The sequence below is a fragment of the Manis javanica genome, chromosome 12 (genome assembly GCF_040802235.1).
Source record: "Manis javanica isolate MJ-LG chromosome 12, MJ_LKY, whole genome shotgun sequence".
Lineage (NCBI taxonomy): Eukaryota > Metazoa > Chordata > Mammalia > Pholidota > Manidae > Manis > Manis javanica.
The window spans coordinates 40,293,031-40,312,254 of record NC_133167.1 but is presented as its reverse complement, the minus strand read 5'-3'; the positions used below and the strand labels follow the sequence as shown (position 1 = coordinate 40,312,254).

The window sequence follows — 19,224 nt, the reverse complement described above, 5'->3', positions numbered from 1 at the left end:
TTTATCCATAATTAAATAAGGATTTGGGAGAAAGATTAATTTAGGGACATAGAACGCTAACCTTGGTTTTTATTTCAGTTTGACCCAGGTTCCCTTACAACCTATCAAATCATCTCACAAAGAATCAGTAGTGTCAGTCTCAAGTGAAACTAGTGTCAAATATGAAGTTTTTAGTTTATCACAGTTGGGCACAATCAAAGGCACTTGTGGAAGGACTTTCTGAGCTCTTGGCCAATCACCAAACTCAGGGACTTGATTAATGCAGCATAGGGTATAACATAGAAAAACAAGGAGGAATTAGATTTACCCTTAATAGAAATAAATAAGTATATTTAATATGGATCTAGAAGTACATAAAGACCTTAGTATCTTCTGTATGTTTTGGCTTAAAGATTCTCTTTTTACCTTCTGCTGGCTGTACAATCAGTGGTGCATGGAAGAACCACAGAAGTTCAGGTATATAAAGATGAGGCAGAAGTATAATGCCTGGGGTAGAAGATGGTTTTAGGGAAGATAGAGGAACCCTCACATTTCTACAGTCAAACATCCAGGAAGATTTCATTTCATTCCATTCTGTTCCATTCCACTCCTTTTCATTTCATTTCAATTCAGTTTCATTTCTTGCTTGCTTCCTTCCTTGCTCTCTCCGCCCCCCCTCTCCCTCCCTCCCTCTCTTTCTTCCTCTCCCTCCCTTCCTCCCTTCCTCTCTCTCTCTCTCTCTCTCTCTCTGTCTCTCTCTCTCTCTCTCTCTCTCTCTCTCTCTCTCTCTTCTTTCTTTCTATTATTTTGGTATCATTAATCTACAATTACATGAGCAACATTATGTTTACTAGACTTCCCCCATCATCAAGTCCCCACACATACCCCATTACAGTCACTGGACATCAGCGTAGTAAGATGCTTTAAAATCACTATTTGTCTTCTCTGTGTTGCACAGCCCTCCCCGTGCCCCCGCCTCCTACATTATGTCTGCTAATCATAGTGCCCCTTCTTCCCCCTTATCCCTCCCTTCCCACCCATCCTCCTCAGTTCCTTTCCCTTTGCTAACTGTTAGTCCATTCTTGGGTTCTGTGATTCTGCTGCTGTTCTGTTCCTTTAGTTTTTTCTTTGTTCTTATACTCCACATATGAGTGAAATCATTTGATACTTGTCTTTCTCCCCCTGGCTTATTTCACTGAGCATAATACCCCCTAGCTCCATTCCATGTTGTTGCAAATGGTAGATTTGTTTTCTTCTTATGGCTGAATAGTATTCCATTGTGTATATGTACCACATCTTCTTTATCCATTCATCTACTGATGGACACTTAGGTTGCATCCATTTCTTGGCTATTATAAATAGAGCTGCAATAAACGTAGGGGTGCATATGTGTTTTTCAAACTGGACTCCTGCATTCTTAGGGTAAATTCGTAGGAGTGGAATTCCTGGGTCAAATGGTATTTCTAGTTTTAGTTTTTTGAGGACCCTCCATACTGCTTTCCACAATGGTTGATCTAATTTACATTCCCACCAGCAGTGTAGGAGGCTTCCCCTTTCTCCACAGCCTCGCCAACATTTGTTGTTGTTTGTCTTTTGGATGGTCGCCATCTGTACTGGTGTGAGGTGATATCTCATTGTGGTTTTAATTTGTGTTTCTCTGATGATTAGTGATGTGGAGCATCTTTTCATGTGTCTATTGGCCATCTGGATTTCTTCTTTAGAGAACTGTCTGTTCAACTCCTCTGCCCATTTTTTAATTGGATTATTTGCTTTTTGCTTATTGAGGTGCATGAGCTCTTTATATATTTTGAATGTCAATCCTTTATCAGATATGTAATTTATGAATGTATTCTCCCATATTGTAGGATGTCTTTTTGTTCTACTGATGGTGTCCTTTGCTCTACAGAAGCTTTTCAGCTTGATATAGTCCCACTTGTTCATTTTTGCTATTGTTTCCCTTGCCCAGGGAGATATGTTCATGAAAAAGTTGCTCATGTTAAAGTCCAAGAGATTTTTGCCTATGTTTTTTTCTAAGAGTTTTATGGTTTCATTACTTACATTCAAGTCTTTGATCCATTTCGAATTTACTTTTGTGTGTGGGGTTAGACAATGATCCAGTTTCATTCTCTTACATGTAGCTGTACAGTTTTGCTAACACCAGTTGTTGAAGAGGCTATCATTTCCTCATTGTATATCCATGGCTCCTTTATCGTATATTAATTGACCATATATGTTTGGGTTAATTTCTGCATACTCTATTCTGTTCCAGTGGTCTATGGGTCTGTTCTTGTGCCAGTACCATATGGTCGTGATTACTGTGGCTTTGTAGTAGAGCTTAAAGTTGGGAAGTGAGATCCCCCCCACTTTATTCTTCCGTCTCAGGATTGCTTTGGCTATTCGGGGTCCTTTGTGGTTCTATATGAATTTTAGAACTATTTGTTCCAGTTCATTGAAGAATGCTGTTGGTATTTTGATAGGGATTGCATTGAATCTGTAGATTGCTTTGGCCAGGATGGCCATTTTGACAGTATTAATTCTTCCCAGCCAAGAGCATGGGATGAATTTCCATTTGTTAGTGTCCTCTTCAATTTCTCTTATGAGTGTCTTATAGTTTTCAGGGTATAGGTCTTTCACTTCCTTGGTTAGGTTTATTCCTAGGTATTTGATGCAGTTGTGAATTGAATTGTTTTCCTGATTTCTCTTTCTGCTAGTTCATCGTTAGTGTATAGGAAAGCAACAGATTTCTGTGTATTAATTTTGTATCCTGTAACTTTGCAGAATTCAGATTTTAGTTCTAGTAGTTTTAGAGTGGAGTCTTTACGGTTTTTTATGTACAATATCATGTTACCTGAAAATAGTGACAGTTTGACTTCTTCTTTACCAATCTGAATGCCTTGTATTTCTTTGTTTTGTCTGATTGCCCTTGCTAGGACCTCCAGTACTATGTTGAATAACAGTGGGGAGAGTGGGCATCCCTGTCTTGTTCCTGATCTTAAGTGAAAAGCTTTCAGCTTCTTGCTGTTAAGTATGATGTTGGCTGTGGGTTTGTCATATATGGCCTTTTTTATTATGTTCAGGTACTTGCCCTCTATGCCCATTTTGTTGAGAGTTTATCATGAATGGAGGTTGAATTTTGTCAAATGCTTTTTCAGCATCTATGGAGATGATCATGTGGTTTTTGTCCTTCTTTTTGTTGATGTGGTGGATGATGTTGATGGATTTTCGAATGTTGTACCATCCTTGCATCCTTGAGATGAATCACACTTGATCATGGTGTATGATCCTCTTGATGTATTTTTGAATTCAGTTTGCTAATATTTTGTTGAGTATTTTTGCATCTGTGTTTATCAGGAATATTGGTCTGTAATTTTCTCTTTTTTTTGGTGTCTTTGCCTGGTTTTGGTATTATTTAGCGTGATGCTGTCTTCATAGAATGAGTTTGGAAATATTCCCTCCTCTTCTATTTTTTGGAAAACTTTAAGGAGAATAGGTATCATGTCTTCTCTATATGTCTGATAAAATTCAGTGGTGAATCCATCTGGACCAGGAATTTTGTTCTTGGGTAGTTTTTTGAATACTGGTTCAATTTCATTGCTTGTAATTGGTCTGTTTAGATTTTCTGTTTCTTCCTTGGACAGTTGGAAGGTTGTATTTTTCTAGGAAGTTGTCCATTTCTTCTAGGATGTCCAGCTTGTTAGCATATAAATTTTCATATTATTCTCTAATAATTGTTTATATTTCTGTGGGGTCCATCATGATTTTTCCTTTCTCATTTCTGATTCTGTTTATGTGTGTAGATTCTCTTTTTCTCTTAATAAGTCTGGCTAGGGGTTTATCTATTTTGTTTATTTTCTCAAAGAACCAGCTCTTGGTTTCACTTATTTTTTTTTATTGTTTTATATTTCTCAATTTTATTTATTTCTTCTCTGATCTTTCTTATGTCCCTCATTCTGCTGACTTTGGGCCTCATTTGTTCTTCTTTTTCCAGTTTCAATAAGTCTGACTTTAGACTATTCATTTGGGATTGTTCTTACTTATTTAAATAGGCCTAGATTGCTATATACTTTCCTTTTAGAACTGCCTTTGCTGTGTTCCACAGAAGTTGGGGCATTGTGCTGTTGTTGTCATTTGTCTCCATATATTGCTTGATCTCTGTTTTAATTTGGTCATTGATCCATTGATTATTTAGGAGCATGTTGTTTTAGCCTCCATGTGTTTGTGAACCTTTTTGTTTTCTTTGTATAATTTATTTCTTGTTTTATATCTTTGTAATCTGACAAGTTGGTTGGTAGAATTTCAATCTTTTTGAATTTACTGAGGCTCTTTTTGTGGCCTAGAGTGTGGTCTATTCTGGAAAATTTTCCATGTGCACTTGAGAAGAATGTGTATCCTGCTGCTTTTAGGTGTAGAGTTCTGTAGATGTCCGTTAGGTCCATCTGTTCTAATGTGTTGTTCAGTGCCTCTGTATCCTTACTTATTTTCTCTCTGGTTGATCTGTCCTTTGGAGTGAGTGGTGTGTTGAAGTCTCCTAAAATGAATGCATTGCATTGTATTTCCTCCTTTAATTTTGTTAGTATTTGTTTCACATATGTCAGTGCTCATGTTTTGGGGACATATATATTTATAATGGTTATATTCTGTTGTTGGACTGACCCCTTTATTATTATGTAATGTCCTTCTTTATCTCTTGTTACTTTCTTTGTTTTGAAGTCTATTTTGTCTGATACAAGTACTGCAACACCTGCTTTTTTCTCCCTATTATTTGCATGAAATATATTTTTACATCCCTTCACTTTTAGTCTGTGTATGTCTTTAGGTTTGTGGTGAGTCTCTTGTAAGCAGCATATAGATGGGTCTTGCTTTTTTGTCTACTCTATTACTCTGTGTCTTTTTATTGGTTCGTTCAGTCCATTTACATTTAGGGTGATTATCGATAGATATGTACTTATTGCCATTGCAGGCTTTGGATTTGTGGTTACCAAAAGTTCAAGGGTAGGTTCTTTACTATCTAACTGTCTAACTTCACTCTCTTATTATGCTATTATAAACACAGTCTGATGATTCTTTATTTCTCTCCCTTCTCATTCTTCCTCCTCCATTCTTCAGATGTTGGGTGTTTTATTTTGTACTCTTTTGTGTTTCCTTTGACTGATGTGAATAGTTGACTTAATTTTTTGCCTTTAGTTAGTATTTGGTTGCTCTATTTTCTTTGGTGTGATTTTATTTTCTCTGGTGACATATGTTTAGCCTTAGGAGTGCTTCCATCTAGAGCAGTCCCTTAAAAATATCCTGTAGAGGTGGTTTGTGAGAGGCAAATTCCCTCAACGTTTGCTTGTCTGGGAATTGTTTAATCCCTCTTTCAAATTTAAATGATAATCGTGCTGGATACTGTATTTTGGTTCAAGGCCCTTCTGTTTCATTGCATTAAATACATCATGCCATTCTCTTCTGGCTTGTAAGGTTTCTGTTGAGCAGTCTGATGATAGCCTGATGGGTTTTCCTTTGCAGGTGATCTTTTTTATCTCTGTGGCTGCCTTTAATACTCTGTCTTTGTCTTCGATCTTTGCCTTTTTTTTTTTTTTTTTGAGAGGGCATCTCTCATATTTATTGATCAAATGGTTGTTAACAACAATAAAATTCAGTATAGGGGGGTCAATGCTCAATGTACAATCATTAATCCATCTCAAGCCTAATTCTCGTCACTCTCCAATCTTCTGAAGCATAACGAACAAGTTCTTACATGGTGAACGAATTCTTACATAGTGAATAAATTCTTACATGGTGAACAGTACAAGGGTAGTCATCACAGAAACTTTCAGTTTTGATCACGCATTATGAACTATAAACAATCAGGTCAAATATGAATATTCGTTTGATTTTTATACTTGATTTATATGTTGATCCCACATTTCTCCCTTTATTATTATTATTATTTTTATTTTTAATAAAATGCTGAAGTGGTAGGTAGATGCAAGATAAAGGTAGAAAACATAGTTTAGTGCTGTAAGAGGGCAAATGTAGATGATCAGGTGTGTGCCTATTGACTAAGCATTAATCCAAGCTAGACAAGGGCAGCAAAACATCCATGGATGCAGAAGATTTCTCTCAAAGCAGGGGAGATGAGGTTCTGAGCCTCACCTCTGTTGATCCCCAATTTCTCACCTGATGGCCCCCCTGCAACTGTGCCTGTCTTAGGTTGTTCCTCCCTTGAGGACTCTTACCCATCTCTGACTAACCAGTCATCTTCTGGGGCCATACAGGGAAATGTAAAGTTGGTAAGTGAGAGAGAAGCCATATTGTTTGAAAAGGTTAGCTTTTTACTTCTTTGCAGATTTATGCCCTGTGGGTTCTATGCCCAGCACTTGTCTCGAGGTATCTTTACCACCTGGAGGAATTATGATACTCGGTAAATTCGATATGAGGCACGAATTCTATTTAAGGGTTGTAATTAGGAAGGAAGAAGAAAAGCTATAGAGGTAGCATAAGGAAGAAAACATGGGACGATTGATTATTTCTTTGACATATCTTCTTGTAGAGTACCTTAAGTATGTATAGGTTTTAAACTACTAACTAATTTGCACACACATATTAACATAATAGGAATACGGTGACATAAACAAAGCAAATCTATAATTACCATCCATATCCAGTGAAGCCAAGAACGATCTTTGCCTTTTTAATCATCATATGTCTTGGTGTTATCCTCCTTGCTTCTCTTGTTTTTGAGATCTGTGGACTTCCATGGTCTGAGAGGCTATTTCCTTCCCCATCTTGGGGAAGTTTTCATTGATTATTTCTTCAAAGACACTTTCTATCCGTTTTTCTCTCTCTTCTTCTTCTGGTACTCCTATAATGTGAATATTGTTCCATTTGGATTGGTCACACATTTTTTCATTCCTAGAGATCCTTTTATCTCCCTCTGCCTCAGTTTCTCTGTATTCCTGTTCTCTGACTTCTATTCCATTAACAGTCTCTTGCACCTCGTCCCATCTGCTGTTAAGTCCTTCTGTTGATTGTTTCATTTCTGTCATCTCCCTCTGGAGTTCATCCCATAGCTCTTGTATATTTCTCTGCTCCATCAGCTTGGTTATGACTTTCATTTTGAATTCTTTGGTTATGTCTATCTCACCAGGCCCTCTCTCTGGGGTTGTCTGAGTGATTTTTGACTAGACCAGATTCTTCTGCCTTTTCATGGTGATAGAAGTGGTCTCCGGCAGGTGGTGCGTGTATCAGCTGGGAGAACAAAGTCCCTTCCTGCTTGCTGGTTGCCTTGCCCTTCTCCACTGCCTGTGTCCACTACCTGCACATAGGGAGCAGTCTCTGGGATAATCTCCTGAGCTGCCATGGGCAGGGCCCTCCCTCGGGATAGCCTAGGGCACTCCAGGGGGTCGCAGATGCACTACTTGTGTTCTTCTGCGAGAACGGCGCCCCTTCATGTCTTCTGGACCTTTCTCCGGCTTTCTCTACCTGTGCTGATCAACTGGGTGCAGGGGGTAGCCTCTGGTTTAATCCCCTGAGCTGCCGTGGGCAGGGCAGCCCTCAGGATAGCCTAGGGCATTGTGGGGGGTGTTCTCCTGCAAGAACAGCACCCCTCTGTGCCTTCCGGACCTTGTTCCAGCTTTCTCTGTCTGTGCTGGGCAGCTGCGCGCCGGCAACAGCCTCTGGATCTGTCCCTGTTACCTCCGAGCTGGGAGAAGACTGTGTGGTTGCTCTGGGTGGGGCTATTCTCTGGCTGTTCCACAGCTGTGATGGGTTAGCCTGTTTGCTTGCAGCACTGGTTGGGGGAAATGAATGTCAGGCTGCTTTATCGCCATGCAGGGCTTTGTAGCTGCATTACCTCCCAGGGGTTAGGGCGCCTTAAGTTCCTTAAGATTCCTAGCCTGCTGGGCTGAGTGTGCCGGGACAGTTTTGTCCAGCTGTTAAGCCCTTGTCCCTTTAAGAATTTTAAAAAGTGCCTGCTTTTCTTTTCTCCCAGGGGAGCCAGCTGTGGGGACCTGCTTGCAGTCTCCATCTCGGACTTTACTTTTCTGTTTCTCTAATATCCAGTACACCATGCACTGTGTGTCAGTGATCCCGGTGCAGATTACTAGGATGGTTATTTAGTAGTCCTGTGCTTCCACTCCCTCCCTACTCTGATTCTTTTCCTCCTGCAGGTGAGCTGGGGGTGTGGGGAGGGCTTGAGTCCTGCTGGGTCACGGCTTTGTGTCTTACCCTTTTCGTGATATGCTGAGTTCTCACAGATGTAGATGTAGCCTGGCTGTTTTACTGTATCTTCTGGTCTCTCTTTTAGGAATAGTTGTATTTGTTGTATTTTCAAAAACATATATGGTTTTGGGAGGAGATTTCTACCACCCTACTCATGCCACCATCTTGAGCCACCTCCTGCTTTATTTTTTATATGTTTCAACTTTAAGGTACATGCTTAATAATAATGGTTTGTTAAATACTTTTAAAGTGTATAGCATTAAAGGAAGCTCAAATATTACATTAAATAGTAGAATTATACATGTTTATATCAAAAGTATACTGTTTAACAGTTTCATTCTAAAACTTATTTTATATTTTAGGTGTAAACAATTGCAATTGACTACTATTCGAGCATTCTTTGATCTTATTGATGCTGATACGAAACAAGTATGTGTTTTTAAACTAAAAATTATTTCAGTAAAGTAAAAAGTTTTTGTTACACTAGTGATGGATATAATACATTGTTTTTACTTTGATGAAAATAGAAGCCTACACTTTATAGCAACTGTAATTGCTTTCAAAATGGAAATATCTTTTATCTGATAATACTTTGACTACTATTAGTAATTAATAGAATGCATGAAAATGAAAAAGTGAAAGGATACCTTAAATCTTTCCCCAGTTCTTTCTCTTTACTGTTTAAGATTTGATATACATCTTTCTACTTTTTTTTAACTTAAGGGAAATACTTCTTAAAAGCTATTTTATCATTTTTTTCTTAGTAATACATTGTAGACATAATGAACTATTTTATTAGACATTTTTGTCAAAAAAAATTTTTAAACACCATCTTTACCTTTCTGATTGGATCAAATATTTACATTAATTGAATAACCCAAGCTTACCAGAAGTTGAATTATGTACTTCTAGAAGTTGAATCTTTTCTGTTATGAGATTTCATATATAAGCTCTCCAAATTAGTGATTTTCCAATTTGTTCAGTTATAAATCACAGTGTTTTTTATAGAACATCATATTTCTCTCTCATCACTTTCTTGCCTGCAAACAGATAAATAATAAGGGGCACCAAGGATTTCAGCAAAATTCAGACAATTCTATTCATTAACTTAAATTTTTTTTTATGAATTAGGAACTCTGTCATTTTTCATCTTAAGCATCCTTTCACCTCAGTTCATCTTGTAGTGCATCACTGTTGCACTGACATATGTGTTGAGAACTATGGCTCTGGCTTCTCTTTGTGGAGAGAAAGTTCCCTGTGTGTAATGTAACTTTTTTCAATATGGCAAAGTATTGCAGCCTAGGTACTTTGGATTGTTTCCCCTGACAGCTCTGATTATTTGAGAAACAAGTATATGTGGATTCTTGCTCAATAGATCTCTAGGTAATGGTTTCCTTATCATTGTATCTGAGAACCTTCCTCCTGTAGCATTCTCTCTTAGGGTAATGTCTGCATTTTTTTTCCCCTTTAATCCTTTAGAAAGCGCATAACTATTAGATAGAAGCACAGATACTTGGCTTTCCCTGAAACAATAAAAAAGAGAAACCCAAACTGCTGTGTTTTACCACATTTTAAACCACAAGATACCATATTTAATTTAGTGTATTTATTAAAGTAAATCAGCTTCATAGACTTAGCACTGTGAATTGGTCATGGAATACAAACATTTTTCAGTTTCTCAATCTTGTTTAATTGTGATTCTTAACTATGGCAAACATTATGGTTTATTTGAGAGAGTGAATGCAACTAGGTATAATAAAAGATTAATTAACATTTTAAGATCAATTTGTATTTGAAAGGATATTTGGTAGTTTTAGGAAAAAACCCATTTCAACCAATTAAGAACAGGAGTGTCTCAGAAAGCTGTATTCTTTAAAAATTGTGCTAATTCTAATAAATCAAATCTTGTTTTCCATTTAATCTGAAGATGAGGATTTTATCTTGAAAGATGATTTTCTCCTGAAAACTCTGAAACTAATGTTTGATAAATTATAGTTTTGAATGATAAGTATTTTACAGACACATTTTAAGGGAAAATTGAGGTTTTTGCTAACTAATACTGGTAAGAATCAAAATATTATGAAACAGTTCTGTTTCAGAAATTCACTATATGTATAATGGATGAACTAAATTGGACAATAAAAGTTGGGATATGATTCCAACCTTTAAGAAGCATATAATCCAGGAGGAGAAACAAACATATATATATACATGGAAACCCTAACTCTGAGCATAATTACTCCCAAACATGTGGTACCAAGGAATCAGAATTAGAGAATAATTTTTTATGGTTAATCAGCATAAAAGTCATAGCAGAAAACTTGTGAGTGGATGGATTCCTAGTATAAGTAAGGGTGGGAGAGTCCTGACTTAATTGAAACTGTAGTAGAAAGACCTATAGCTTCTAATTGATTACAAACAGATGTAGCTCCTTAAAAATAATCATAACTAATTTCATATTTGGCTGAGTTAATTCAAGTATAGTTTGCATCAATGAAGATGAAATTCTACTATCTGTACTTACACAATATCTAGAGAATTATAATTTGCATATCATATTTAAAGGGGGACATCAACAAACTTGAATTTATCCAGAGGGGCAGTCAGGGTGGTGAAGTCTGAAACAGTTCTGTGAAAAACATGTTTTTGAAATTGTTTAATCTATAGAAGAAAAGTTTATGTTGGATGAGGAATATAACAGTCCTCAATTTTTTGAAGGGCTGCCCCCCAGCCTAATATATCAAAGGAACAGGGAGTCAGATATTTGCCCTAAATAGGCAGAACATGCCCCTCATAAGAACTGTTAAAATTGGAATGGACTGTCTTGCCAAGCAGTAAGTTAGAAATATTCAAGGAAATGCTCAGTGACTTACTAAGAAATTAAAAAGATTCAGTAGACCTAGGTCCTCACTCTCATTTCTTTGTTATCTCACTATGTTGTTAAGAAACAACATTTACCTGTCAGAGCCTCAGTGCTTAAACCAGAGAACTGAATAATGGTAGATCCTAAATGGATTTTATACCCAAGTGCATTTTTTTTTTTTTAATGGAGCAACTGATGTAAGGTTTTCAACATTATTGTGCTAGGATATTTTAAAACAGACAACAGGAAAATTCTATCGTCTGCTCTCATTTTTATTTCAAAAAAGAAAATACATTTTGACACAAAGTTAAGTAGGACAGAGTAAAGGAAAGTTTCCAAGGACAGGCGGTTGGCAAATTTATATTTTCTCTAAATGACCAGTGAATTCTTTGTTTTGGGATTGGCAGAGGTCTGAATTTGCAAACCAGTGTATTGGATTCACTACACCAGAGGATCTCTTTAAGTTCTCTTCTGATTCTATGTATATCTATATGTTTTATTCTTAACTTACTTGAGAGGAACTATTGCATAATGATTAAAAGCATGGGCTTTGGAGCCAAACAGCCTGGCTTTAAATCCTGGGCTAAACTTAGAATAGGAGTGTGACCTTGGGCATGTTCCTTAATTTATTTGTACTTTAGTTTCTTCATATTTAAAATGCAGATAAAAGGGCTGTTATCTCCTAGAGTTCTTGTGATGATTAAATGAGTTAATAACATGCTAAGTACCTACAGTGGTGCCTGTTCCTAAGTAAGTAAATGTTGGCTTTTATCATTATTACTTAAAGCAAAGTTTCATTGAACTATCACAGTAGATATAAAAGGGTACAGAATGTATCATTGTTCTTTTCTAGATAACTCAAAATACCAAGAAGAAACTGTCTGTTTTGAATCACCACTTTATAAGACACCCAGCAAAACACTTTGAGGAAAATCCAGCAATAATTTCTGACTTAACAGGTTGGTGGTAGTAACATGTTTTAGTTTTAAGTAGAGTTTTGATTATTTTTTAAATTTGTTATTAGCAGACAAAGTCTTCCAAACTGTGATACTTGAGGCAGTATAATCCTATTATATTTTATTAGTATTTTTATGATTTTCTAACAAGGTTCTTGGAAAGAGTAGAAAAGCAGTTTGTAAGACATTGGTAAAAATTTTGTCCTGAAAATAATGTGACAAGTAGAAAAAAAGAGTTAAATATCTCTATTTTTCTGACAGTCACATAAAATAAATGCTGTAATTATTCTTGATTTAGTTTCTCAGTATCAGCTATTCAGTTTTCTTTTGGATCAAGCTGGGAAGTTCTGTCATACTCTGTTTAGTTTGGAAAATGAAATATTTATTTCATTTTATAAATATTCCTTAGAGTTAAATACACCAAGTAGACTTAAAATGTTTTACTTGCTGTCACTGCTAGTTTGTGATGGGTATATAGAAAACATCTCACTAGATTGTCTATTTTAAAATAGCCAATACTCAGAAAACTTGTTTTTCAAAACCTGTTATGATTGATAAATATTTCACCAGCATTCAATAAAAGAAATTGTTTTAATATATAAAAAAACCAAAACAAACCAAAAAAAACAAGCCAAACTAATTAATTTCCTTTACCTTAGGGACATCTATGTGGGTTCCAGTAAAAGTGTCCAAATGGACCTATGTGGCTTACAATGTAAGTATACCTCCAATGGATTTTTTCCTTTTCTTTGAAAGTATTTTAGTTTTTATCTTTAAAAATTCAAGAGTCTTAAAAAAGATAACCACATGTTATTTCACATATTAAAACAATTTTTTGTTCTTTTTCAGTTTATTTAAATCAAGATACAAACAGGGTCTACCTACTGTTATTTATTGATATGTCTTTGATCCTCTTTTAATCTCTAATACTTCCTACAGTTTATCTGTTGAGAAAACAACTCATTTGTTCTATAATTTCATACAGTCTTGTGCTGATTATATTCCTATAGTGTCATTCAACATACTCCTTTCCTGTGACTTGGTAGTTGGCATCTAGGTGCTTGATCAGATTCATGTTTTCTGTTTTTGTTTTTGCTAGACTGTCTTTTTGTGATGTTAACAACTATTGATGAAGACTGTCTAGTCATTAATTCATGTAGGGGGGATTCAAAAATGATACTGTAATTTGATTATTCCTTCATTTATTAACTGGAACACAATGAAGAAAATCTCATCTATCAAAAGTGAGACAAATCATAAAAGGAAAAAAGATAATTGCTGTATCTTTGAATCATGTATTTACTGGTTTTCAGAATAGTGAGTTGGCTCACAAACATCCTACAGCAGTGACCTTCTGTCTAAACTAAAATAGTAAATTTTTCTATCTTTGATACTAAAATTGTCGTATCTTTGACCAGTGGAAGCCGTTTCAGGTTAGGCTCCTGAATCTTGTTGATATGGCTGCCCTTCAGTTGTCTTTGGTAGTTTCCTCTCTATCCAGTAGAGAAGATACTTCAGCTAATTTTGTACCTTTCCTACCCTAGACCTTTATTTAATCAGCTTTTTCCTCTAAGGAGCTAGCTCTTCCTATTATTTGAGAAGTGGTATCTAAAAACCATCATTTGGGCACTAGAGATGTTTATGGCCAATGGGTTAGCATTTTCTAGGCACAAGAAACATATTTTATCTTGATGATAAGCCCCAAAACCAAACCCAAACAAAAAAAACATGCATTCATATCAATTCTTCCAAGACAGATTCAGGACTACAGGGCTTATACTTGATCTTTATCTTATATCTGTGTTGTCTTCTCACTCCTGGAATATTAGGTCTCAACAAATCTAAGAATGATAGAATAATTACTCATTGCTTTATCTGGATATTTATTTGAGTGATGTTTTCCACTCTCATGGTTTTATTGTATTTTCCCTCTTTTTTTTTTAGGAATCTGATAAGATATATTTCACATTTCCTCTTGCAAATCATAGAAAAATCTACACTCATGTCTATTGTCAGAGCACTATGCTGGTAAGATAATTGGCATATTTTATATAAATTTAAAAGGCTAACTATTGTTCATTTTTAAAGTTCAACTGATATCTAGTAGATCTCATCTTAAGCCATGAACTATTATGAAATCTAATTAGTTGAGAAATATTTGTCTGCAAGAGAGTTTTTATTGAAAATAATTCATCAAAATGTTTCTGTTACTGATATTATACTGTTAAGTTGTACCTCTGGCACTAGTTTTAGCTCTTTCCACCCTGTCTTTCTACCTAAGTTTCAGTGTGTTTAGGATGAAGGAATTCAATTAAAACTCCTTTAATTCTAAAATTCTGTTAGTACTTTAAAGAATAAATATATTTAGCAAAGCTATTCTGTAGGAATTTTATAAAGTAATGCCTTTTTTCTTTTGGCTTCCATACTAAAGTTTGCAAATACTTCTCTAAAATAGTGTAGTATTTTTGTCACAGTGTCATCTAGAGTTATAGTATCAGAGTGATGATTTTATATATTTCTTTTCAATGAGTACTTATTAAGCTAGGTATTGTAAAAAAAGCTATAGCATGCTTTTTTTATATTTGGAATGTTTAAATAATAATAATTTGCCAGCATTTCTTGCTTTCAGGAGTTTGTTTCCCAATTTGTATTCTTTTCCCTCTCTTCTGATTTTTTTTTGGCATGTTCTAGGATATATTTCACTTTATACTTGACTATTTCATACTTTAAGTTCCCTCTTCTCCCTTTTATTTGTATTTTTTAGAGCTAGGGTCTAATATATTACTTAGTTGGTAGATACTGCCATTTGATATATAGAAAACTCCTTAGAAAAGGTAGATAGGCATTGTGGGCAAGGTATTAGTACTAATTTTAGTGGGATTATCAGAGTTTTGCATCTCATATAGAAACTAGCATCTCTCAGCCTAAAATCTGGATGGACAGTTTATCCCAAGAGAATCTAGCTCCAAAAATGATGGTTTCAAGTATTCACTCCCGTAATACTAAATTCCAAATCAGATCATCAAGATTAATATTGAGAAAAATCCTTGCCAAAGTGCAAATTATCTATTTGGCTTATTGGGGGATTCCTTTTAGTAATCAAGGCTCATGGGTATTAATTAACATAAGGTCATGTGAATTTTTAAAAAATCTTTTCAATTTTTTTAAATAGAATTTTTCAAACGTAACAGTAGAGAGAGAATATGATAATGAATTCTCGTATAACTGTCACCCAGCTTTAATGGTTATCAGCACTGCCATTCCTACTTCATTTATATTTTTCTGACATTTTTAAAACAAATTCTAGGCATTTTATCATTTCATCCATAAAAACATCAATATATTTTTCTAACAGATAAAAATTTTGCACATTACCAAACCATTATTTCATCCAGCAAAATTAATTACTGATTCTTTAATATCATATGGTATACAGTCCATGTTCAGTTTTCCTCTGTTTAATTAAATTTTAAGTGGATTTATTTGAATCAGAGTCCAAAAAGTACATACATTGCATTTGATTCATGGATCTTAAGTCTCTTTTATAAAACAGCCTATCCTCCATTACTCCCCAATGCCATTTGTTTCAAGAAAGGGAGTTTTATTTTCTACAGAATTTCCCACATTCTGGGTTTGACTGTATTACAATAACTTTAAACATGTATTTCTGTTTTTTACGTTTTCTGCAATCTGGTAGTTAGATCTAGAATCCTCATTCGAGTCAGATTAATTTTTTTGGTAAGAATGTTTTACAAGTAAAGCTGTATATTCACTTCAGAAAGTATTTGGTATCTGGTTGCTCTACTTGTAGTGACAGAATGACTTATCAATGGACTCAGGTGATATTAGCATGACTCACACCTTATAAAGTTCCTAACTAAGGTTTTTACCTAATGAATTAGCAGCCATTGAGGGTATCATTTTTTACTGTAGATAGGTTTTCGTTAAGGTCTATGAATTTTATGATCAAGTAGCTTTTTCTTTTCTGTGTACTTCAGACATTAGTCAACAATTTCTGAGTGACTTTTTCTAAGATTTACAGTACTATTTTTGTAACTAGTTAAGAATATTTACTAGATGATTTAAAATTGTTCTTTTGATACTTTTAGGTTATATCAACATGGTGTTTTAGGGTAGGCTTGAATAATACTGTATTCAATCTGTTCATGAATGAGTCAGAATTCTCCGTACACTAAAGTGTAAGTAGTGTGCAATATTGGTAATATTCATAAGAGCTATCTTTGAAGATGGGTTCCCTTAGTAACTACAAAAACCCATTTCAAAAGTGGTTTGGATCTTGAGCATTTGCCAGCTTGTTTTATAATGCCATGTTATTTTTCTGAGAAGCACAGGTAACTGTGCTTTATAATGTTACCTTGCTTTATAATGCCATGTTATTTTTCTGAGAAGCACAGGTAACTGATACAGAAGTCACATAAGTATTTTGCCAGCAGTGGAGAGCAGAGATATATCACAACGTTTTTTGTTTCTTTTCAGCTTCGTTTTCATATTCTTAAAAGATTTCTTAAGATTTTATTTGAGCTCCATGAGGCTAGAGACTATGCTTGATTCATCATTTTCTTTGAGGGCTTAGCATAATACCTTGGCCCTAGAGTAGATTTTATAAATATAGTTCAATAAAAGGATTGATTTTATTCATTGCCCTATTTGTATCTTAAGGAAAAATTTATGTAACTATCTGAGCTATTTATGTAGTTTCTCATTGTCTTATGCTCTGGTAGGATTTCAGTAGTTGGATCATCATATCTTGGAACATTGCTCTTCTTCTTCCTTAAAAGTTGAAGTAAAAATCTTAGCTCATACAGCTCCTATATGACTGAAGCTAAATACATAAATTTAAAATATCATTCCCACCTCTGTAGTATTCTTATGCTGTGCTGAAAAAGTAACGACTAGCTTCAGTCCTAAGCCCTTGGAATTGTGCATCAATCAAAACACATTCTTAGTGGCATAGAAGTTATCTGCCTGGTAATGAAATGAGAACTCAAATGGTAAACTAAAAAGTCATACTTAGATTAAAAAAATTTTTTTGTAATATTGAGGTACATATAATAAAAGCATAATCTTAGTGTACTGCTTAATGAATTTTGATATGTGTATACACTCATGTAACTATTGCCCAAATCAAGATATCAAACATTCTTACTTTTTTTTCTTCACCTCATTCACCTATTTCCTCACCTTCCCCTATGGTAACCTGTTCTCTGTTTAAGAGTCTATTTTAGTTTTTTTCATTTGTTTTTTGGATTCTACATAAAAGTGAGATCATATGGCATTTTATCTTTCTCTGTCTGACTTATTTCACTTAGCGTAACTACCTGCTAGGTCCAGCCATGTTGTTGCAAATGGCAAGATTTCATTCTTTTTTATGGCTGAGTAATATTCCACTGTGTATACATGTACTACATCTTTTGTGTCTATTTTCTGTCAAAGGACATTGAGATTGTTCATCTTTTGGCTATTGTAAATAATGCTTCTGTAAACATAGGAGTTCATGTATCTTTTCAGATTAGTGATTTGATTTTCTACGGGTGGAATTTGCTGGGTCATATGGCATTTCTATTTGTAGTTTTTTGAGAAACCTCCATACTACTTTCCATAAAGGCTGCACCAATTTGCAATTCCACCAGCAAGGCACAGATGTTCCATTTTCTCTACATCTTGCCAACACTTGTTACTTCTTATCTTGTTGATGTTAGGCACTCTGGTGTGAGATTTCATTGTGGTTTTGATTTGCATTTCCCCAATGATTAGTGATGTTGAGCATCTTTTCATGTATCTGTTGGCTATCTGTTTGTTTTCTTTGGAAAAATATCTATCTGAATAGACAGGTGCACTGCCCATTTTTTATTCAGATTATTTGTTTTTTTAGTGTTGAGTTATATGAATTCTTAATGTATTTTGCATATTAGTCTCTAATCAGATATTTGCAAATATATTCTTTCATGCAGTAGGTTGCCTTTTCACTTTGTTGATGGTTTCCTTTGCCATGCAGAAGCTTTTTAGTTTGATGTAGTCTCACTTGTTTATTTTTGCTTTTGTTTCCCTTGCTTTGGGAGACTTATCCAGAAAAGAATTGCAAATGGTGATGTTCAGGAATTTACTGCCTATGTTTTCTTCTAGGGGTTTTGTGGTTTCAGGTTTTATGTTTAGGTCTTCAATCCTCTTTAAATTTATTTTTGTGAATGGCATAAGACAGTGATCCACTTTCATTCTCTTGCATGTAGCTGTCCCAACATCGTTTTCTCAGCATCATTTATTGAAAAGACTCTTTTTCCCATTTGTATTCTTGCCTCCTTGATCATGTATTAATTGTCGATTGTTATTTTCAGTTACTTGCCTCTGAATATTTTTTCTATTTGTATGAAAGTCCACCTGTAGTTCATTATTCTACTTTTGTTAAAATGTAGTTTACTTAATAAGTAAATACCTAATTAGAGTATAGGCATACCTAGTTTTATTGCACTTCATAGATAATGTGATTTTTACAAATTGAAGGTTTGTGGCAACCCTGTGTTGAGCAAGTCTATTAGCACCATTTTTCTAAAAGCATTTGTGTATGTGTCTCTGTGTCATGTTTTGGTAGTTCTTGCAATATTTCAAACTTTTCCATTATTTTGATGATACTTATTATGGTGATCTGTGATTAGTGATTTTTTTATGTTGTTACTGTAATTGTTTTGGGGCTTCATGAACTGCTCTCCTATAAGATGGTGAACGTAATTGATACATATTGTGTGTATTCTTATTGTTGATACTGAGAAAGTTTTAGTGGTCTAGATTGGTTAGCCACAACATTCCGTAAGCCAAAACCATAATCCAGAGCAAGACCCTAACTCTCTTTAATTCTGTGAAGGGTGAGAGAGGTGAGGAAGTTGCAGAAGGAAAGTTGGAAATTTTAAGGAAAGCCATCTCGATAACATTAAAAACACAAGGTGAGGCATTAAGTGCTGGTGTAGAAGCTGCAGCAAGTTATCCAGAAGATCTAGCTCAGACAATTAATGAAGGTGGCTACACTAAATGACAGATTTTCAGTGTAGATGAAAAAAACTTTTTACTAGGAGAGGATGCCATCTAGGACTTTCATAGTTAGAGAGGATAAGTCAATGACTGGCTTCAAAGTTCAAGGTCAGGCTGACTCTCTTGTTAGGAGCTAATGCAATGGATGACTTTAAGTTTAAGGCAGTACTCACTCACCAT

At 35.0% G+C, this 19,224-nt stretch overlaps 1 protein-coding gene across 2 annotated transcripts in view; it reads left to right on the top strand.

Moving 5' to 3' along the window:
* Positions 1-19,224, top strand: part of PGAP1 (post-GPI attachment to proteins inositol deacylase 1) — a 94,834-nt gene that overhangs the window by 28,754 nt on the left and 46,856 nt on the right. For both annotated transcript variants that reach the window (XM_073218490.1, XM_073218489.1), the window contains exons 7-10: positions 8,547-8,613; positions 11,901-12,006; positions 12,663-12,718; positions 13,948-14,031. In XM_073218490.1, the coding sequence (XP_073074591.1) occupies positions 8,547-8,613; positions 11,901-12,006; positions 12,663-12,718; positions 13,948-14,031 (313 nt within the window). The remainder of the gene's footprint in view (positions 1-8,546; positions 8,614-11,900; positions 12,007-12,662; positions 12,719-13,947; positions 14,032-19,224) is intronic.